Below are 23,660 nucleotides of genomic sequence, written 5' to 3'. Positions count from 1 at the left end.
TTGATTGAGTTATTTAATGTTTATTATTAAGTCATTCATCACAGCATACCAAGGCTTTCATCCTTGAGCACTTCTGGTACAGAAAGAAGAGTTATGTCTTACCAGCTGACCAATCCGATCCAGGTTATCCAGGAAGTATTTCACTGATTCACCCTAGAGAAAAGAAAAGAGATGGAAACTTAGTGTACTTCTAGGATAGCAAATCCAAATGGAACTTTCCAACATTGAGGTCTAACATAGCTGTATCACAAATAGTAGTTTGGACTACATCCTGATATGCTTAAGGAGCTGCAACAATAGAAATACCCCATTGCTTAACTCACATAAACTGCTGATAACGAAGCAGAGCTACTATAATTTGCTACTGACGATTAGGTGAGCTAGTATTTATTCTAAATAGTTCTGTTACTAGTAGAAAAAACAAAGTTGCACAGAATTTTGAAAGTGTTCAAAGCTATCTAGTAGATCTTTACAATGAAAAGGAAGCGTTATCAAAGGCAGTTCTTTGCTTTGGATTAAAGTAGTTTTTTTCCCTTGTACTATCAAGGCAGTTAAATGACACCAGGTGGGAGTAAAAATAAACACCTTCATTAGAAACCAATGTATTCTGCTTGAAATTCATAACAGTGAACAAAAGCATATGCTAGACTAGTTGGCGTATCTTTAGTAAAAGTGAAAGATTCAAGTCACCTAAGATTCATAATAATTCACAATCATGAAGGACGTTCTCTTCTCCAAACCCTTTTAGGCTCAAGGGTTTCAATAACAGATTTGCTGATCTCATACAAGACCCCTTAGCAGTTATATTGAAAAGAATAAGCAATGTTTTACAAAGAAGATGTATTTTTGTCAACTTTTTATCTTTCTAAGAAGCTTGCCTGTTTATTACACTCGAATCAAGTGAGTGCTACTCTGCACCGACAAAACTGACAGTAGGTGCCTTCACTATGTTACTAACTTAGGATGAGAACATTCTCAAAATATCATCTCACAGATTCCAACAGCAATATAAATCCTTAAACCGAACATTCTCCTCCATGCCATAGGCCTGAGACAGAGGAACAAAATTATTCCCCTCCAGTACAACTTCAAACAGATGCCAGCACAACAGTTTATTCTGAAGTATCAGGCTGGAGATCAGAGGATTCAGTGTACTGCACGAGGACATAATTTCAGCATCAGGCAAAGACAAAACTTACTGCAACTTACTATTTCCTAACATTTAAAACTGGAAGCATCTTCTCATAAAGGAGAGAAAACATACATATTTGCAAAAAGCTACATGTATCACAAAAGATATTAAGGCATTAAAAAAAGGACTTTTTCCAGGGGTGGGGGCAAGTTTGTAAAGAACAATTGCTCTAAGAGCTTCCTTACAATCATGAATTTTCATAAGGTGAAAGTAATTTCCTGTATTTTTTGGCACTCTTTGGGATCAGAAGAGATATCACAGACTGCATGAATACAAAAAAGGTCTTCCTGTACAGCATTAGTCATATTTAGGAGATGGGAGAGCCCAAACGGAAAAGGCCACTAAAGCTTAAAAAAAAATAAATCCTTCTATCTATTGTGTTTTGTCCTGCACAATACTTTTAGATGTGCAACAAGATGGCAAACAGGCTGTCTCTGATGCAACTAGTTCCTCTTTTTCCAACCAGTTGCTTTAAGAGTCCTTGCCTTGCTCATACACCCTCCCACGCTGGGAACAGGAAACAGCTGTATGCACGTAAACTGCTGCGACACACAAGCAAATTTACCTGATTTATGGCCTGCGCCTCCCCTGCTTCCTGCCTCACACACTGATCAATTTAACGTTTTGCACATTTACAAGAGAAAATCTAGTTCTTGAAAAATACACATTTATTTATTTAGTGATTTAAGGAAACTAGACTTTGCCATTTTCCTATGAAGCTCTGCGTAATGTTGTAATTACGCCAAATAATTAATTCTGAGAAATTTTAAGCAGTAATTACAAAATACTTGGATAGCTGGGTAACCAAGTCGGATCGTCAAACAGGTGTGCTCAACATATGATGGGACTGACAGCTCTGAACAAGTCTGAGTATTCTCTTCCAGCACAGAATTCAAAGATCCTCAGTATTTCAGTCAAAATATCTGTTTCCAGTCAAAACAACAAAACCCCCAAAAGCTCCAGAGGGTTCAGAGTTAAGAATAGCTCACAACATTAAAGCACACAAACCTGAAAAGAAAGAAAAAGCTGAACAAAACACAAACACTGAGAATCCCCTACTCTCAAGATGATTCCCCGATTAAAGCTCTAACACAGGAACATAGGAGCATGGGGTCAGTTCCTGCTCAAAGGCTTCTTCTGTAACCTTTTTTCTACATTTTATCAGATTCACAGAAAAGCTGGTTGCTTCTGAGGAGCTGGGGTGTGGGGGGACACTTCAGTTCATCAGGCTGGCAGAGCAGAACAACTACATACGGCGCCAACTGATGTGAGCAATAACACAGATTACTTAAAATGAGGGAAATAAAAAAAACCTTCATGTTTTATGACTGTTTTATGTTAATATTTTTCACCATAACAATTGTATTAACTGAACAATCATTTAGCTTTTAATTTTTTCCTTATCATCCAGAGGAAATAGAAAGCAATGTTAATTGGATCTAAAAGTTAAAGTTATTTAGCTTCCTATCCAGCTGTACTTGAACACAATTTTGAGTGCCATCAATATTATTCAGAGTATGCTTCCATGCTTTGGGTATTATATACATACATTTGTAAAGGGTGTGTGTATATATAAAGTACACATACAGTTTAAGAATAGGTCATCAGGGCAGGTTTTTCATTCAGTACAAATTAATACAGAAACCAAAAAGTACCAGCAGCCCCTCGCATGTTGAACTATTTTTCTCGTGTGGCCACTGATGAACAGCAACCTGTTCTGGCTTTTTCAGCACAAGCTCGTAGAGATTCTCCAAAGTCACCCAACCAGTCAACTGCACTCCAGAGCTGGCTCAGCACTTCCTTTTCCACATCGCAGCCAGTTATTTCTGCTTCACCAGCACAACTTGCCTTAGAAGCAGCAGCAAATATAGCAGCTCATATTTGCAATTAACTCTGATATTAAAGACATCTTTATATAGATTGACTATTTCAACGTATTTTAAAGGTCCTACTGAAATAGTTGAATGGTTTTTCAAGCGCTGCAATATATTTTGAACTATGCTTGCAGGCAGCAAAACAGAAATCAAGCAATATAACCTTTATACTATTCATACTGTATTTAAATACCTAAGGAAACACATCCCATGATGCATCTTTTAAAAAAATCACACAAATTAAGTCCAGGACAGCTCTAACAGGCTGGAAAATTGTAGCAGCTCAGAAAAACTTCCTGAAGATCAACCACCTTCATAGAAGTTTTTCTAGCCTCTGGCTTTTCAAGGAAGACTCAAATCTTGTATTCCACTGCTGGAGTACTACCACCTTTGAAAGAAACAATTTAAGAATATTCATACATAGTGTTTTTGAAATCTGAAAGGCATCATTTCATTTCAGCTGACGTGGCATTATGCGTGTTAGTGAAGCATGTCAGTGCTGGGATTTTGTTACTTTTTACCTGATGATCTAGTAGTGCATTTCACATTTCAGAAGTTTTATCAACAAATCCTGAGATATGTACCAACAGCAAAATAAATGACGGCCACCTGCTAGCTTTTTTCCCCCCCTTGACAATTAATCAAGATGTCAAAACGCTGTCATCCATCTTTGCTCAGTACTGTCTGGGACGAATACGCTCTGCGTTATGAAATGTACGCAATTCAGATACTCCTTTTTAGCACACAAGAGCACAGCACAGACTCTAAGCCTTTCTTAACTTCTTGGTCACCACACAAGAGTTACCACAAATGCTCGGATGATTCATTCTCCCACTGCTAATCTCTTCTCCCTCTGCAACACATATCCTCTGAGTAACTGTTCTGCCAACTGGGACCAAGTGAAGGAATAAGGCTCCGTTCCCATTGTTCAGCAGGATGAGTCACTGCACATCTGGGAACTGGGGGAATCGAGAAACACAAACACAAGGCCTATAACGAGCCCACAAGCTCCACAGTGCAGCATCACCACTGGACTTCATTTTCTATTTCTATTTTTTTTTTTAAACTGCCTTATCTGCAGTATAAAGTTTGGTGAAGCAACAAAAATAGTACAATTTGCTTAAAGAGTGATTGGTCGAAGAGAAAGGGAGGAAAGGTAAAAGTGAAAACATTCTCACTTCCTGAAATAGTGCTCTAAAGCTCTTTTTATATTCTAGATTACTATGAACATGGCAAGTAAAATTCTCAAGGGACAGAAGTCGCAATATTAAGAAATATCTATTGCATTTACTTCTATATATTTTGAATTATACGAATATCATCTTAACTCCAAATAATTATAATACAAAATAACTAACTCAATTCAACTCCTCTGTCCCTTAAGGCTAGATTCATAACACACAGGAAATCTCCCCAAAGAAATACTAGAACAAAACTGGCATCACTTCCTTTGCTGCTCATGAGCCCTGTTGCATAAAACAAGTAGAAAACACTTGGGCAGAGTTCCCAAATAGTTTTCATTTCATGAAAATAAATGCACAATAGATTATATGCAGATCACTTTAAAATACACCCAGAAGCTCAGAAATAAGAAAAAAATGTTCTGCAAGGCCAGAATTTATCAACTTGTCGCTAACCCTCAGCCAGTTATTCAAAGTGACATTGGTTAGATCATTAATAATGAAACGTCCCATTGTCCAGTTCCCTAAAATACAGGCTCGTCTCAAACTTCTTCTGAAAAGCAGTTCCTTTAAATGCTAAAAGACTTGAAAAGCAGACCTTCTGTTCCAAATTGGCTTTTTTCCTTTCCTTGTCCCAAGGCCTTTTTGACATAATATTAATTTAGCCCTTCCTGATCATTCTGTCTCTAGCTGCTAAATTTAGAGCAGACAATTTAAGGTAGACCTGTCAGTCTTTGCTTGTTTCAGATGACGAATTAAACCACACAGGAAGGAAATGTTATACTTCAAGGAACATGTAATACAGATCTAACAGGACTCCCACAAATAGACACAGAGGAACAGATCCTGTAACTACTGCAAGCTGCATCTGAACCTGTGTAGTGGAAGCAATGGGGATCTGACTACAAGCACGGTGCTGTTTGCATCACACCCTCCATTTAGATGGTGTAAGATGTTCCAGCAGCACAGAGGAAATCCAGAAGAGCCCAGAAGCAAGTCTGGAAATCTCCCAGCCTTTAACCCTGGAGATGTCCAAGACATGCCTATATGGTTTAACTCTTTGGTGGTCTTGTGTGGAGTCAGGAGTTGGAGTCGATGATACTTGTGGGTCTCATCCAACCCTGGATATTCTGTGATGCTCTGAATAGGATGGATTTTAAGCACTGGTACATAATTTCATCCAAATTTGGCCTTTATATAAAGCACTGGCAAAGACACATACTACCAGAAAATGCAATGCTAATTTGCAAGTAATGTATTTGTTTTTCAGACAGATGCTGTCAACTCTTTTTTTTTTTTTTTTTTTTTTCCATATTTCCTGGTATTTCAATCACTTTCTGATTGTTAAGGGGCATTTTGTATAAAAACAATATATCCAAGGCAGATGCCCAAAGGAACAGCAAGGTTGCTAGCACAGAATTACAATAAAAGAATCAGGAGAGATTATGGAGACTGTTGAAGCAGCCACTTCTCTGGGTACTGAGATTAAAACCCCAAACCAGCAAAAAGAGATGCTGGAAATACTTTCCTTAGAGACACCTGCTGGACATAACGAGCAGGTTAACATCCTGTCACTATAATCCATACAACCCTTACAAGTAAACATGCAGACACAACTCCAGTTTACACAGCCTGGTTTGGTACAAGGGGAAGAGTAGTCCTTTAAAAACCCTGAAAAAACAAGTTGAAAATTCTCAGGAGGGACAACTACAGACAAATAATCCCGCTCATGAACAAATGACCTGCACGCTCATTCAGCAGGTTACTTCTGAATCTGTCCTTCTGTTCAGCCTCACTAGTAACAGGGCATGGACTGACCACAGCCTAAACTCTTCCCTACTCTACAACAGCAGTCGATGAATTCTAAAGCGTTATTTTCCAAGGAGACAAGCATGCCTGTGCTTGCTCAGAATTCACTCAGAAGGATGCTGAAGTAACCTAAATTGCCCTGAAATGCTGAAATGTTTATGGCTGTTCTTACCGTAATTCCCTTTTATAGATATTATCTACATCCTTTACAGGCACTGACCCTTAGTGACACAAGGCAAGCAGCAATATTTCAATCAATCACCAATTCCAAGGCAGAGACTAACCACTTCTCGCTATTTAAGCCATACGTAACAGCAATATCAAATTTCTCTAACATTGCTTAACTTCCTCCTTAACAACAGCCTGAGCTACTGGCTCCCATCCAGTGCCTCCAGAGCTTATCCAAGTTGCTGCTATCTGCACCCTAGCTACAAAAAAGCACCGTTCGGTTCCAAGCTTTTAGAAAAAGCTACCTCTTCTTTCTGCTGTACTCGTACAGTGCGAGTATCAGATATTAGAAGTCTAAAAATATTTTTAAAATCCTTTATTTGTCAGCTCAGTACAAACAGGCAACGCAAAAATCTGCTCGCCTGTCCAAGTCAGGATGGCTTTCTATAAACTCATCCTGCTCTGAGATAGGACACGCCAGCCAAGCTGTATGCTTCACAGCCCATGAAAAAAAATATGTGATCAAATATTTATTTCGTTCCTCCCCAAAAGTCCAGGTTAATCTGAGCTCCCATATCATCGATAAGAACTGTGGGTCCCTGTGAGGGAAGTTTTAGAAGCACCCTTCACAGGAGCCCTTCACCACAAGCACTCCTCAACTCCTACATTCGTTAGCTTTTAGCTGCAATTGAGTACAGCACCTCTTTCTGGAAATGCAAGGAAAAAAGAAAATTTTTCCCTGAAACTCTAGGTGTTTCTGCTGCAGCAGGATGTAGAGGAGATAAATTACTCGATAGTATGTTAACAATTCTGTCCATTTGTCTCAAATATGCGCGCTAGTAAAAGTGCCTCAAGGAGGAAAGGAATTTTCTCTCAGACTAAAGCAGGCTCATCCCACACTCTCAGCTTCAGGAGACATTAGCACAAATCCCTGTCCTTCTGATTTTACTCCTACTTATTGCCTCCTCTTCACCGCTATCCCTGCTTCACAGACTTGCACTGACAGGAAGAAACGCAGGTGTGGACAGCCAAGCAACTCGTACTGGCCACCCACAAAACTAAGACTCAAACTAAGACGCACAGGTGCAAAACAATAGAGTTAAGTTATTGCTTTTTTCTTTTATTTATTTTTTAAAAAATTCTAGAGAAATCCTTATCTGGACTTGCACATTAGTGATTTAGCACTTCCTAGCACTCACTGACTAGCAGTTAGCAAGAAGCAGGGAACAGATATAAGGAGACATACACCTAATTCATGTGGAATAAACACAGTTATATTTAAACCATGATAAAAGCTTGACTGCCCGTATCCAACATCAGCTGTGTGCCCAGCTCACACACTCACCCTGGCACAAGCAGACGACAGACCTAGTCCCCAGCACCCCATGAAAGGATTCCTTCCTGTTTCCCTGCCAACTGTCCAAGCGACCACATTGTCTGGAGTTGCTGCAAGAACCCTTTCATCTCCAACACCGGAGGTTCTCCGTGAAGTTGAACTAATGCACGCCAACTCAACTTCTCATTCCAAGCACAGTCGGCTGAAACCCAGAAGGGAAGGCAACTGAAAGCAGCTAAAAGAAAATCCTGAGCAGTAGCTGGATAGATAGATCCAAGTTCCTGGTCAATCACTGGCAAGTTATCTCATTTATTCTCAGTGGGCAGCTGCCATGCAAAAATGTGCATTTGCAACAAATGCATAATTTAAAAGGAACTGGATGTTTCTACAATCATCAGGAGCGATGAACAATCCCATTAGGTGACCTTAGTCCCATGCTTTGTTTTCAGCAGCTCAGTATGCAGACTTGAACCTGCTCTGTTTACAGAAGACGTCTGCAGAACTAGAAAAAACGCTGACAGAAAAGCCTTAACTTACTAATTAATCTAGTCAGCAGTGCCGACTATCTGATCAAGACTAAATCACAAGTTTACCAGTGAGTTTCCCTTTCAAACCTTATCAGATAAAGGGATGGGAAATAAATATCTTAGACCTTGTGGGCTGAAAAAAACAGCTAACACCAGCCATGAGAGAATGTTGAGCTTGGACTTTTCCATGGCAGGCAGCCAGCTGGAAAGCTAAGCAACTTGAATGCATTTACAACAGGCATAACCTTGAGTATCGCACAGAAGGATGCTTCCTACTCCATTTCTACACCACAGCATTTGTTGCAAGGTGCCCTAATGCTCCACTTGCTGTAAAAACATCACCTCAGCCACGTTTTACTTAATTTTTCTGTATTTGTTGTTAAGGTAATTATAGGGATTGGAAAGAGTCGTAAAAAAAAAAAAAAAAAAAAAAAAAAAAAGCTTTAAAAAGATTCTCTCATTTTTTGTGTATGTAACTAGGACATTTTTAGATACAGTGCAGATGAAAACGATGATCTCGCAAGACTAAGAAAGCTGCTCATTATTTGAAAGTTCCTTCAGTCTGATTTTCACCAAAAACGTAAAATGTTAAGTCTTAGTTACACTTCGGTGTGCTATTTAGCAATTTCCCTTAAAAGCAACTATGCAGATAGTAAAGGGCAGAAAAAGCACACTCCACTGTGCTTACATTATTTTCAAGTTTTATACCATGTGCACTACCTCAGCTCTCAGCAGGCTCAGCCACACAGAACACAGAACTTACAAGTCTTTGGGGAATTCCTCTCTAACCACTTTCTGCATCTGTATTTTCAGAAAAATTTTCATTTACCCTGGGAACAAGTAACCTCACCTTTTTCAATAACAGCTTGCTTTTGGTTAATTTTCTTTAATTCTACGAGACTGACAAATGTTTAACTACAAAATTCAACTTTTTTGCTTGCTTGCTTTCCCAGTGACTGCTCAAATCAGTGGAATTTCTCTCAGTACTGAGAAGCTACTCGGCATCTCAGTTCACCCACTTAATCGTGAGATGGGAATTCAGCAAGTGACTGCCTTCCCTATAGCCCCATCTCTCCTGCTCCAGTACCAGTCACAACAGCACATCTTGATCCCTCGAGTTGAGGGATGGTGAATCTCTCTGCCTCTGATGATCTGAAATAGAATTCAGTTTCTATTCACAATCTCAAGTTTTTTCTGTGATTTGATTTGCAGTTATTACCTCAGTATAGCATCTACTTACATCCAGTCATGATATATCCGTTCTTACAAATATATTCCCCCTAAATGAAGGTTGTCATGGTGGGAGAAGGGGACATTCTTCTAAATATGCACTTAAACATCTGCACCACTGATATTTTGGTAAGAGGGTTTCAAGTAACTTAAATTTATTACTTGATATCAGGACTTGTTCTCTTTCAAAATATTCAGGATGGCTTTTTCTGCATTTTTCACTCCATCCAACTCCACAAACTCACATTATTAATTTAGCTTATTAAGAATGGACTTACCTTAGCTGAAATCTATACCTACTCAGGTACTGATTCACTAAAGGATCAAACATCCTTGGGTGAACACTCACAAGATGAGGTGGGATTGCTAACTGCATGAACAATAGCTGTATTATTGACAAATCCATCCAATTTTCATATGCATTTACATCTTAGTTCTTTGACATAGCCCTTAATCCTTAAAAACTACTATCATGAAGTTCAGGCTTTTAGAAACCACTTGAGGGCTTTTTCGCTCCACGGAAAGTAATATTGAAGACCTGTATCAAATGGAAAGCTTTATTCTTACTCACCCTGAAGTGCATAAATGCATTTGCCTTATAAAAACCAAGTACTATAAGCATATTAAAACAAATCTAAAGTAAATTACTAATAATTGAAATAAGTGACTTGGAATAAGTAACTTACCTTCTCTCCTTAAGGCCTGATTTACATGTGCAAATTAATGAAACCACAGTGGGAACTGAAGTAGGTTTAACAAATTTCTAAAAGCAGCTGAGCAGACTAGACTATTGAAAAAAAATCCTGACTAAAGCCCTGGTCACATCCTACTGAGGTGCAGATGGGGAAGTTGCCCAGCCACATGCATAGCCATCTGAACTCCTTGCAACCTAGAACATATGTGCTGGATCAGGAGGACGATGACAGAAAAAGAGGACGCAGTAAGTTCTTCTCTTGCCTCCTGGCCAATAAATCCACACATAACATCATTATTAATTCAATACTGTACTCTGACCAAACCGAAAATAGATGGATCAAAGTCTTAAATTCACACAGAGACAGAATTAAATGTGAAAGAATTCAATCAATAAACCACCATTATTTTCAGCTAGATATTTTACTGAGTTTTCCTGACTAGAATTAAGTGAGTATCATGGAAAGCAAGTCAAATTAAGAGGCTTTGGGGGTGGGGTGAAGAGCAGACCTTCTAAGGACAAACACCAACAGTTTGTTCAGGAGTAAAGCCAAGTGAAGCACAAGTCTGCCACAGTCTGAACTGCAGGAATCCGTGTTGTATACAGAGGAGACATTTGAAAGGTGTCAATAAATTACTTTTCAGAGCAACATGTTTTCCACTTTCTCAAGCAGAAAATCTTGCATGATGTTTCCAAGAAGTTTTCTTCCCCTCCCTCAAATACTAAGTCAATAATAGAGCAAATTATGTTTACTCCACAGAGCTGCTTTAAGTAGAGCTTCAAACTAGTGAGAAGAAATCAGGCTGCCTTCTGCCTTTGTAATACAAAGCTTTCCCAGATAGTGCTGGTTCAGAAAAAGAGAAAAGTATTGAACGAAACTTATTCTTCCTCCTTTGAGGAGGCTACAGCTCTGCTCCTCCCATAGCTGTTCAATCGGCAGCTGGTCAGTTTGTGGCGCTATGGAACCCCAAGAGATCTTCTGCAGCATTATCACATTCAGATGCATCCTTAAGTCACTTAAGGTATGAAAACCTTCCACTGTTGCACAACTGTAATTTCACAGACTCAAAAAAAATACAACTCAAATACTACGTTTCCTCCCTCCCTCTGCTTACCTCCTTCTCTATGTTCAATACACGTGAAACTGAGCCTTGCCTTTGAATGTTACACAAACACTTGTGATACACTGATAACCTGGAGCACAAACATTTGAAAAAACTAAATGGCATCCTTGTGGAACTGACATCTTAATTTGGCCTCAGGAAGGTTTTATGAAGGAAAGGAACAATTGCCTGGAAGAAGTGCCAGCAGAGAAAGACCTTACCCTCATTCCCTGGCAGGCCTGATGTTAAACTTATGCTCAGATGTGACACCAGCTGCTTTGTCCATCCTCAACGCCCCAGCATGTCACTGCCTGAGCTGCGCTTACAATCAGTCCTACGGCTGCACCCTGCCTCAGATCAGCCTCCCAGACTACAGCACAGCTTCCAAAAAAAGTTATGCCAACAGAAACAAGAACACAGTGCAGGGCAGAACTCCCTCAACCACCATTTCCTATCACTCACCGTGACTGCTCTGTCACAGAACTACAGCCCACGTTAAGCTCAAGCCTTGCAGACATGCTGAGTGCAACACTCGGTGCTTTAAAGCACAGCAGGCCTGGGAGGGAGGGAGTAGGAAGAGGGGGAGATAACAGAAGAACAGCAGCTTGAAGAAAGTTGCTTTTTACAAGAAGTTGTTGCAAAAAGATTGAGGTTTGGATAGCTGGCATGAACACAAAATGGCAAGTTATCGTTATGTGATTATCCTACCTGCATTTTCCTTTTCAGCATTCTAGCAGGTCCCATCTTCTTAAGAAAAATAGACTTACTGAACGTAACATGTCACATTGACAGTGAATTAAGAACAACTTCAAATCTGCTCTCGTTTTACGAACATAAAAACCCAGGAAATATGACAGCGAGACTTCCTAGTTTTTAATGTTTCACTTATTTGTTCATCTGTGCTTGTTACTGTAAGCTATGTGGAATCAAGAAACCAGGACACTCAGGAAAGCTTTAAAGCACTCAATAATCCTTATTCTACCAAATTCAGTGGCCCCTTCGAGAAATCCAAGCCTTAACCTCTCTCTTTTTTTTTTTTTTTTTCTCCTCTCAAGGCAATATCTTAGAGCATTTGGAAAGATACTGAAGTCACCCTTGCTCTCAGCCCTGAATTTAGGCAGAGAACAAGGTCCAGAACTAGTATGAAAAAGCAGAGCACCACACTTCTGAGTGCACAGTGAGTCAAGCCAGGGAGAAGGGTGTACAGAAAACTATTCACCTCTTCTTTTGCAGCACCTCCCAACACCCCAAACCAGCTGTAGGGACAGAAAAGCACAAACAGAGCACACAGGAGTAGCAGGAGCCCTCTTTCCCTCTTTTCTTTTACAGAGCTATGCTGGTTCTTGAAGAACTGTATGAAGCTTTAATATACCCAAACCTCTGAAAACCTGTGTCATGGGAACATGAATTCAGTCTCCACTTCAGCTAGATTTTCAAGATTAAAGGACTGAATCCCATCTGACAAGTGGAACCCTTCCATCAGAAGCAGCATTCTGTAATTGTTTTAGTCTCCAATGTAAACAATTAAATATTAACATACACTGCTGTATTATGCATGTATTTTGTTGTGACTAGAAGAAAAGTCACTGTCCTCATGCACTGCTGTGGTTTTATCCTGCTGTATTTGATGTGAGTCCCCTCTAGCTTCCACCAAGTTTCAATGGGAACTGTTTATTAGTCTCTTTTAGTCACACAAAGAGCACACCTTTAAACATCCCTAACTTGTTCAGACTTCTGGAATACATTCTCATTACTGGGAACCTCCACGGAGCCGCTCGTTGCCAGTTTTGAAGTCTCCTGAATTACTGAGCTCCATTAGAAACCTTCTGAAGGTGGAAACTAAAGGGTACAATTGAAAGCTCAAGTCTGCTCCCTGGGCTGAATTTGTGTCTGCCCAGATCTTTCCTGGGCACTAGAAAGGGATAAAAAGATTACTCCCGTGGTTTTTAGCTGCAGTTGGGTACTGGCTCAGACAGCCTGAACTGAAAATTTCCTTCCTTGTTTCTCACAGCATGTGCCAGCATTTCTTGATGGGAATGCAAAGATTAATTACAGCTGTACTTGCTCTGAACAAATCCTTATATTCAATACAGTCCCGCAAGATTTAGAGTAGTGCTAATTAGGACTTAGAACAACAATTCTGCAAAGACAGAAGTATTTTTTAGAATTATTTTATGCATAATAAAATTAAAGCTTCTTTCCCAAAGCAGGGTGGCATTTACTCTCAAGAGTTGGGAGCCAAAAGGACTTTTCCACTCTTGGAATATTAGATTTTGTGTTTCAGTGCTATTGCTGAAGGTAAGACATCAAATTATAACCACTACCACACACAGGCAAGGATGAGTACAGTACTTATTCTGTAAACCTTTTGGGACACCCAGGCAGTTCCCGACTTGGCTGCAGCAGTACGAAGTAAAAACAAAAGTTTGTCCTTAATCAAATACGCATGAGTAAAAAGAAACTTTGTGACCACAAAAATAGCAAAGGAACATGCAAGATACAAACAATAGTAAAGCATTTTCAACACGGGACCTGTATCAATGAAGTTGTTTCTCTTGTTCACCTTAACCACACCAAAAATAAAGTCAAGTTTAACTAGCATCCATGGGCCAAAAGCAAGAGCTCCTACAGACAGGCTTACACAGTGCCATAAAAACACAAGGCTTTTTAATCCACCTCCAAGAACCTAAGAAAGTAAAAAGCAGGACCACACGAAGGTTAAATTTCAACCGTTTGGTATCCAGACAGTGCAGTAATGAAGTGTACGAACACACTGCACATTTTACAGACTTCAGAGGTGATTTTGCTCTAAGTTTTCAGCCTTTAAAAGAAGAAAAAAGGAGGAAGAATTGTAGAGTGCCAGGAATTCACTGACTACTAGAACAGTCAGTAGCACAGGTCTTTCCCTATTAATTTCATTCAGCATCTGTCTCTGTTCCCATATGGTAGGCGTATCAGTTTCTTGTTATCCATTCTTATTTATTATGTATGATCTGCTTGTTACTTTCCAAATTATCCTCCCAGTTCCATGCACACTACATTTCATCCAGCTGTTGCATGCTGTCATAACCTAAGGCTGGGGACAATTAGTGGCAGGAATCTTTTTATTTTTCTGCAGAGCATTCAGTACAGAGGGCTTTAATCCTTGCTCAAGACTTCTGGTAGCTAAGGTAATAAATTGCTATTTTCTAACAATTTTCCATTTGCACTGCTTTGAAAAGGTCACAATTCATGACCTTTCTGGTTCTTGTTACTTCTCTCCAACAGCAGAAATTATTAAAAAACAGCTAATAACTGCTTTAGCCATCATACAGCTTCCTGTGGGTGGTTCTGCTTGTGAGAATGGCTTCTCTCATTAACAACAGATACCGTACAAGTGGATTTTCCTAGAATTCAAAATATAAAATTATTTATGACCTTTCCTTCCAGCCTACTTTAAATGCAAGTTGTTCTCACCTCTTGCTCCGTGCCACTTATGCCAAAATTGACATTATCAAGAGAAGCTTTAGATTTAGTTTTAGAGTAGTGCAAATATAATAGCAGAGTGAGCATTTACCCCCTGTAGATGCACACTGACAAACTACACAGTATTAGCCAATATCCACACAATCTTGTGTAAAGGCTGCCAGCTGCATTTTGCTTCATGTTCTCTCTCAAATTTTAATAAAACCCAAGCTATAACAACTCGCTAACTCTCACCTCCTTTAACAAAATGCCACTTCTGTTTGACAGTTTTTATTTTAGACTTTGATCTACTTTTTTTTTCTTATTTGGTTTTAGAGACAGGATTAGAAGCCAGGGACTCCAACAGCTAATCCCTCCTACTACAGGCCAGCCACAATGCTTTACACTATTGTGCTTAAACAAGCAATTAACTTCTTTTGCTGTACAAAGATGAGTCAAACTACATAACATGACTGTGAACAACTGAGGTCTTGGGATTAGAGGACAGAACTAGAACTAAGAATTTAAATCTGGACCTCTGGCATTTAATTGCCACGTTACAGGCATAAAGCCTTGCTTAGATATTTAACTGAAGGGAAACATCTCCATAATTGACTCAGCTATGAATTCAGAACAAGATATCTCTGCAAGTTGCAGAGATAAAGTCAGCAAGCCAACGATCCTTTAAGTCATCGTGACATCTTATGTCAGATTAAACCTGTTTCAGAATTCTAACATAACCGAGATAACAGAAACTTGCTGTTATTTTTATAATAACAAAAATGAGGCTAATTTAAGTGAAAACTTAGAGCACTATCACTCCTTAAGAGCAATAGCTAAATTGAAACTGGTCTATATGCCCTCCTCAGCTTCACAATCAGCTTTGTCAAATAAAAAAAATGAACCTAACATCGTTAAATACAGATGTAATTGACTTTGAGCACTAACAGTGGAATTAAAAAAATATCAAGGCTCAATGATGGTAGGAGAGTTTCTAGTTTGTTGCGCTCCTCTCAGCCCATTGGTATTTTAAGATTTTCTGGGTCTACGTCCCATCCAGATGCAGAAAAAAAAATCTGTAGACCTTCCTCAGCAATAATTTAGTTTCACAGGAATTCTGTGAACTAGAAATACCCGCAAGTTCACAAGTAACTTGCAAAGAGTTATTGCTTAGTCCTAATTACATGCATTAAAGGGTAACAAGATTTCCCACGCTGACCCTTTGAACAGCGCAACTATTTCCTTTGTACATCTCACCAACATTGGTCAAGCCCCAGTAAGTCTCACTGACAAAATATGCAAGTTTCATGGCTCTGAAAAAAAACACACACAAAAAAAAAAACAACAAAAAATCCTTACACAATAAGGAACATTCATAACCTCCTGCGTAAGCTTATACTCAAGTTATTGCAGAATGGTTGAGGTCAGAAGGGACCTCTGGAGGCCAGCTGGTCCATCCCCCTGCTCAGGCTGGGCCACCTAGAGTAGAGTGCCCAGGACCATGCCCAGATGCTTTTTGGGTCTCTCTAAGAAGGGAGACTCCACAACCTCCCCAGGAAACCTGTGCCTGAGCTCAGTCACCCTCACAGTAAAGAAACGCTTCCAGATGTTCAGATGGAACAACCTGTGCTTCCGTTTGTGCCCACTGGATTTTGCCCTGTTGCTGAGGACCACTGGTGCCTGGCTGTCATCTTTGCATCCTCCCTTCAGGTGTTTAAGTACGTGGGTAAGACTCCTCCTGAGCCTTCTCTCCTCTCCTTCTTTCCTCACAGGAGAGGTGCTCCAAACCCTTCATCATCTTCACAGCCCTTCATCAGAATCTGTGCAGTAGCCCCAAGCATCTTTCGTACTGGGGAGCACTGAACTGGACCCAGCACTCCAGGTGTGGCCTCACCAGTGCTGGATACAGGGGAAGGATCACCTCCCTTGACCTGCTGGCAGTGCTTTGCCCAATGCAACGCAGGATACCAATAGCCTTCTGTGCTGCAAGGGCGCATTTACAGCTCATGTTCAGCCTGGTGTCCACCAAGACCACCAGGTACTTTCTTGCAGAGCTGCCTTTCAGCTGGGTGGCCCTCAGAATATGTTTTTGCATGGGGTTGTTCCTCCCCAGGTGCAGAACTGCACTTGATCTTCATGAGGTTCCTGACAGTGTAACAGTGATTTGCAAAGCAAATAGCTTATGCTTATATTATGGTCAACTGCAGAAGCTGAAGCTGATTTAACGCTTGGTATTTCCCAATGAGTTCTTACTAAGTGCATTAAGTCAATACCAGATGCAAGTTCTCCTGGGTTTCAGTGCTGCAACATGCATGCTGAAAGAACAAGATGTTTAGAAACATACTTCTAAGGCTCATCAAACTCTTCCCTTGCATCGTAAAGATACGTGATCAGTAGGAAATTTTTAAATTAAGGACTCGAGGAATTTCTACTAAAGTGCACTGAAGGATATGACCAAGCCAGAGAACTCTCTCACAGACTTCATTTAGCATGTCCCCTTAGAAGTCACTTAATTCCCATGTCAAGCAAGCACTGTTTCACTGCCCAACCTTTCCGATCCCTTGGCTTATGGAAGCAGCCACAGGCTCCCACAACCCCTGTACGCTGGTATACAGCCCAACTCCTGATCACCTTACATTACTATACCCAGAACGTCTGTGCCAAAAGTAAGCCATTTAGGGAGCAGTTTGTCTGCTTTGCATCAAGAATTCATGTGAGAGACCAGTTCCTCACCTCCATACTGCCCAGAAGACACAGCTGGCTGCCTACAAGGCTTTGAAGCCATCAGATCCTTACAAAATTTGACCGTAGCTATACTAATGCAAGGAGCAGGCTGTTCACTGTGCAACATTTCCAACACACTGTCTGTTCTGTCAGGTATAATTTAACCACCTCCATTTATTTCAAGGAACTGCTTGAAGAAAAAAAACAAACAGTTAACTCACAGGGGAGCGACTCACACCCCATTATAAATATTCTCCCCCAAACCCACACCCCAAGACACCCAGAAAATGGAGAATCAATAAAGAAACAGTCTTTAAAGCATTTTCCAGAGTCTTCCCACATCCAAGGCTTCAGAGGCTCTTAGCATTTGAAGTATTACTGGAAGTGTTCCATACAATTCCCTGAGCAGAGATCTAAAAATAACTACGGACACAGTAGTAAGTTTTCAACTGTATTTGTAAGCCCCTTACATCCCTCTCAGGAACCACTACTTCCCATTTATGCTGACTTTTAAAAGCACCTACTAAACATTAGGAATTGTTTCACAAGAGTAGAGAACATCAATAATAATTACATTTAAATTGATACTGTAGCAATGGTTCATTGCTATATATATATATATATATATATATATATATATATATCCTGTATTTTTAAAAAAAGCATTAAAATAGATGTCGTGACAGAAAGGCCATGCTCTCTCCTCTGCATGAAGGGTGGGTATCTGTAAACTCAAGTCAGAAATTAGTCTGGCAACATGTGAATAAATGGGCACAATCACCTTAACAGGCAAACAGTCTTTGAAGTTCAGAGTAAATAATCCTATCAACCCTGAAGAGATACGTTGTACAACAGAAGTTCAAGAACTTTTCAAATACATAGTTACAGGCTAGAACAACTTGGTATTTTAAAAAGAGAGCAGGAATAATTGAAATAAAGATATTGCTTTGAATTCCAGTGTTTGGGATGTAGAGAAACAGTATGTGTGCGTAAAAAACACCTATCTGCTAAAATAATGTCAATTTTCCTTTAACAAATCAATGAAGGGCAGATGATTGTCTTTTCCAATCTGCTCATTGTTGCCATGAGCTCTGTAATGAGCTAGCACACAGCATGCCGCTATTTTTGCGCCCATGACCAAAGTATCACTTTCTTGCACGACAAGTCCTATTTAGCCCATCTTTATCCAAAAAGGATATGACAGAAAGTCACAAGCAGTCCCAGAAGTAGCTGACCTCCCGTCAGTTTTTACGCTTGTTCTGGACACATTAAAACAAAAGCGAATGGCTTCTCATGTTCTCCCACTGAAATCCTGGGAAGGGGAAAAAAAAAAAAAAAAAAAAAAAAAAACCCAACTGACCAAAGGGATTCCTACGTTGGCCTTGGTCTTCACATTTTACTACTAAAAGGAGCCTGCACTGTTTTTGGGTGTAAGAAAGCTTTCAGCTTATTTTAGGACACACACCTGGACTCCTAAGTACACCCAACTACTTGTTACTAGGCTCAAAGTGAAGAAACTCCCTCCCTTTCAGCTAAAGCATAATCGTAATCCCAAATCCTTTCCTATGAGGGAGCCACTCAAAATTGAATTTGTCTCCACCTGCCGGCAAGGAGGAACTGACACCCAGTTGCCCAGACCACCACAGGCAACCTCAAAAGAACAAATGTTACAGGACATTTTCAGACACATGATAAATGTATTCCTTTCTAACATACAGAGAGAAAATGGGGTAGGATAATGCAGGCGAGGGAGAAGAATCACATACTGATTACAAAGGAATTCCTATTCTAGTAGTTAAAAAACGAGGACAGAGACGTGACAATGTAACCAACCGTACAATGAAGCTTTTGTCCCCAAACTACTTGGCTTGCATACAAGGAACAGAGGAACTTGGGGCGGTGGGGACAGGCTGGGGCGGGGGGGAAGCGCGAGAGGCTGATGTTTGTGAAAAGAAAGTGAAATTGGTTAGTCTGCTTTAAGAAAGACAGCGAAGGGAAAAAAAAAAGGCAGAAAAGCACCCTGCTATTGTAGAATCCACCCACTCGTTTCTGAAAGGCTCAAAGACCCAGACAGGGATTTACAGCCAGCACTTCTAGGCACTGAATATGAAGCAGAAAACACTCAAATGCCCAGAGGCAGCTTCTGCAATCCCAGAGAAGAAGCCTCCAGATTGAACGATGTTCTGGTCAGAGCCATTTTCTTTCAACAGGTTTTCTGCTGCTGAGTCAGTCATTATGCTCGGCGTTACAGCCCATAGGAGGACACCTGCACGCCGCAGTTTTCAGCTGTAGTTAACCAGCCAACCATGCTTTATTTTTAAGTAAAGTTACGCAACTTCCTGGAAAAAGAGTTCAAAAGCAAACCAACGTAATCCTCTGGCTTAGGAGTCAGGGCAGCATTGACTGGAGGAGCAACTACTAAAGGCAAAGTATTAACAACAATAAAACAGGCTGGTGTTCAGTTGCCTGTAAGACATGGGAGAGGAAAACACGAGTGTTGAGCAAGGTCATGACTTCAAACATCGCCCAGAAACATCCAGAAAAACTGTAGCAATTTAAAGCTTTAAACTTGAGTTTATTTTAAAACTAGGATAAGGATAATAAATTCAGTTCCAACCAAGCATATTCCATTCAGTAGCTTACTCTAAATAAGAAAGGGAGTGCTGATACAGAGATTCTCTTTAGCCTTGGTTAAAATCAGTTCAGAACAGAATGATTTCCTCTGAGTCGACTAAATCTGGCTTCTATTTATTTACTTGTGTCGGTATCCAGGGAGGGCTTAAACTAAATTAAGGTATGGGTTTATACATCCTATATGCAATTATAAATAAGGCTGCTCCTTAAACTATCTGCTTTCTGTAAAAATGTTCGGTAGTTTTCAGCTTTTTATTTATTTTTTAAAGGAACTGTACTGCTTCTAATTCCCGTGTACTTGGGCAATCGGACTTTTGCTGAAACTAGAAGGAATAGAAACAAGTTCAAATTATTAAGGTCTCAAAAATTTGTTTAGGGAGCAATCTAAAACTAGCGCTTGTACCCTTGAAAACAAGTAAATTTACAAAACTTTACCGCAATAAGAGCTTTTTTTTTTTTCCTAACCCAACAGGAGTGGGTTATGAACAGTATTTTTGGCAGCACACTATCTCTGCTTTATCGAGAAGTTAACAGTGTGTGTGCTGCAGCAGTTTCAGTCACACTAGTAGCATTAGGCAGGTTACCTGAATGTTGTCCAAAGAGACACACGATAGAATTATACCATGATGCTGAAGTTGACAGTTTGTTAAATGATCACTTCCAAGCCTGTATGCTTTGTTTTTGTGGGGCATTTTTATTTTTTGGTATTTCCTATTTAATTCTGCTCTCAATGTGAGGGAATGCCAAGGTAGGCCTACTAGACAGGGAATGCTATTTATTCAAACTGGACCCCCTCAGCCCCCCAGTAATTGATGTAATTTTATTTTGAACCAGTATAGGACGAACCTCCCACATGATCTCAATCTGTATTTCCCCTTAAAAACAAAACCCTTGCTTGATCACAGTGTTTCCCAGAAAAAGTAAGATTTGTAATAGGCTGCTGATGCAATTACTGCTCATTATACTGGATTCTCTTAGTAGTTGTCTCATGTTAAATGCAAGTCCCCCGTGGCATGAACCATCTTTTTATTCCACATTTGAACAGCGCAGAACAGCAAAGGCTTAGTCTGTTTCTACAGATGCTAGGAATTATGAAACAATCTATCCTTCCCCCATTCCCAGTGCTGTAACATGCAATTTGTTAACATTTTTAGCCTAAGGAAATGCAGTTTTTACTACCATCCTGTGACAATTTTACCTAGTCATTTTATTTATTCTTTAGCTATTCTCAAGATACTTCAGACAGATATCAAATATACACAACAGCAAGACTCAAACAGGCATCTTAGTAGCAGAGACAGATGACTCTCTAAGCTCTGCAGCATGAGTTTAACTACCCTATTAAACACTACAAAATAAAGCAGTAGCATGAAAAAACAGACTTTCACTGGGAGTTTCTCTAGGTTTTTCTATAGTTATATCCAGTTCCTTTGTAAGAGTCTAATAATTCAGGCTTCTAACCCAACTCTTCTAAGTAAACATTCATAACATATGCAGGTATAAAGAATTTCACCTTCAGCATTTCATTTTAAGCATAGCTAAATTCAGTCTGTGGACAGAACACCCGAAACAAAGAATTCTACCTGCAGATTAAACCATAATCAATATTCTAGAATCACAAATCACTTATTAGAAAAACTAGGAAATCATCCCCTATCACCTTCTAAGAACTAGTCACAGCAATATTAAGTTTCTGGACCTGTTGCTTCACTGAACAAGGAAGTGGAAAACAAGGAAAAACATTTTCAACTCACACAGAGAAAGAAAAAAGAGTGGATTATGAACAGCTGCTAGAAACATATTCCACACCAGAACTGCAGTTAGTCTGGTGCTACAGCACAAAAATCTAAGTAACAAGAGAGCAAGGAAGATAGCACATTTTTAAAGCTCACTGTCATCTTCCAGTTGCTTATCCAAATTTCACTTGCAGACGTCAGGATGAAAAGAAACAGCCAAATAGCAGCAGCCGGAATGGGTGTTGCATTCACTTCAAAAGATCTGCATGCAGGAATAGTTTGCCAGTATCAATATAGTGCAAGCTGGCAGGACTGGAAAGTTACAAATTAAGTGTGCCTTCATCAGTGACCTACTATGAACAGAACTACTGAGCTGCTAAAATATTTTTAGTTCAACCAATTCCTGCCTTTTTTGGTTCCTCTTGCTCTTCCAGTTTATCCAGTCATGTGCACTTTTCCACTCCCTCTTACTGCCATGTAGTTTTTCAAGTTTGGCTCCAATTACCACTTGTTCCTGCTGCTGAAGTGTTCAGATTTACAGCATAACTACGAACGGCTCGTATGATGGCTAAATCTTGCACGTAGTGAGCGATCTTTCAACTGAGGAGATATTTATACAGCAGGGAACATTTTTTTCCCCCTTCCCACCACAAAACCAGTGGTACTCACCAGCTGATACTCGCTCCGACGGCTGAAGGCTTCCTTGATTCCCGAATCCCTCCACAGGGCGCCCAGTGCAGGTACGTAGAGCTGGAACGTGGCAGGCTCTATGGGCATTCCAGCTTTGTTTTCAAAAGCCATCAAAAACATCCCGTGCTTCTCATTCTCCGTGTACTGCCAAGGGATCCCCAGTTTGTCCCGTGCATCAACCAGAACCCTGCAGCCCTAAAGAAAGGGTCAGATAAGAAAGTCAGTGATAAAGAGATTAAAGTGTACAAAAGAACAAGGACTCAGAGGTGCTTGAAATTCAGGGTTGGTTTGGGGTTTTGTTTTGTTTTTTAAGACCTTACTCTGGAGAGCCTGAAGTCAGGAGGGGATCAAACATCATTTATTGGAACATCTCCACCAGAAATACAACAGAAAGAGCTTGCTGGTATAAGCAGCCTAGCCACAATGCGTTTCTTCAGGTGGGAAAAAATATGAACAGCAAAACAAAGATTATTACCAACACATTAGAAATAAAATCAAGCATCGAATGCACAAAAAAGTGCCTGGGAACTAACTTGTGATCCTCACTGATGTAGTTTTAAACACAGAAACAGAGCGCCATACCAAGCCAGCAAGATCCTAGAAGCACGTTGCTGTAAAGCGTGGTTTTGACACAATCTACTTGGATGCTATAAAACACAAGAAAATACGTCTATCCAACTTGACAGACTTATTGAAAATTTACTGTAAATAAGCATCTTCTGTTGAGAGACCTTCATCCAAGCAGTTCCTTCCAGTAGGAAAGCCTAGCGGCGAGGAAGCTGGAGACTCTGGAGGGATTTCAAGCTGCTAGGCTGAGTAAAGCAGCAGCAGTTTTCCATCAGCACCAGCGAACTTTTCCAGCTTGCCACATGTTTGATAAGTCATGACAGATATGTTTTGATATCCCAATTCTGAGGGGGGGAAAATTAAAATAAAATAAAATGAAGGAAGGTGACCCAGTTCTCTAATTTAACTCAGGATTACTGAGACCACTCAATTGCACGTTTTACCATTTTTACGGAAACTTAATTTCTTATTCATGGCCAGGAGCCAAACACATGAGGTTAAATAACTTTGAAACTTCAGTCTTGAATCTAACCACACCTGTGCTTATTGACTTCAGATGGGCAGTACTTGTTTCTCAATAGTAAGAATCATTTTAAAACTGGATAAATCTGTTAATGGTGGCTTCGCATCTGAAGCACTATCTAATTCACAAGTAAGATCTGTGTGTTGTACTAAACATCTGCTTACTGTGCTGATCTTTTGGTTTAACGATTTATGAAAACAAAAATAAAAACCAAAACTGAAGCTTTGT

The 23,660-nt window shown here is 39.9% G+C and overlaps 1 protein-coding gene across 1 annotated transcript in view; it reads right to left on the bottom strand.

The window, feature by feature from the left end:
• The window catches only part of GNA12 (G protein subunit alpha 12), a 42,023-nt gene that overhangs the window by 7,586 nt on the left and 10,777 nt on the right, over window positions 1-23,660 (bottom strand). Inside the window, exons 2-3 of the mRNA XM_032197331.1 lie at window positions 22,322-22,537; window positions 103-153 (exon numbers count right to left, since the gene is read on the bottom strand). Of these exons, the coding sequence (XP_032053222.1) occupies window positions 103-153; window positions 22,322-22,537 (267 nt within the window). The remainder of the gene's footprint in view (window positions 1-102; window positions 154-22,321; window positions 22,538-23,660) is intronic.

Source organism: Aythya fuligula, chromosome 15 (assembly GCF_009819795.1).
Source record: "Aythya fuligula isolate bAytFul2 chromosome 15, bAytFul2.pri, whole genome shotgun sequence".
NCBI classification, from domain to species: domain Eukaryota; kingdom Metazoa; phylum Chordata; class Aves; order Anseriformes; family Anatidae; genus Aythya; species Aythya fuligula.
This window is presented reverse-complemented; position numbering and strand designations above follow the sequence as displayed.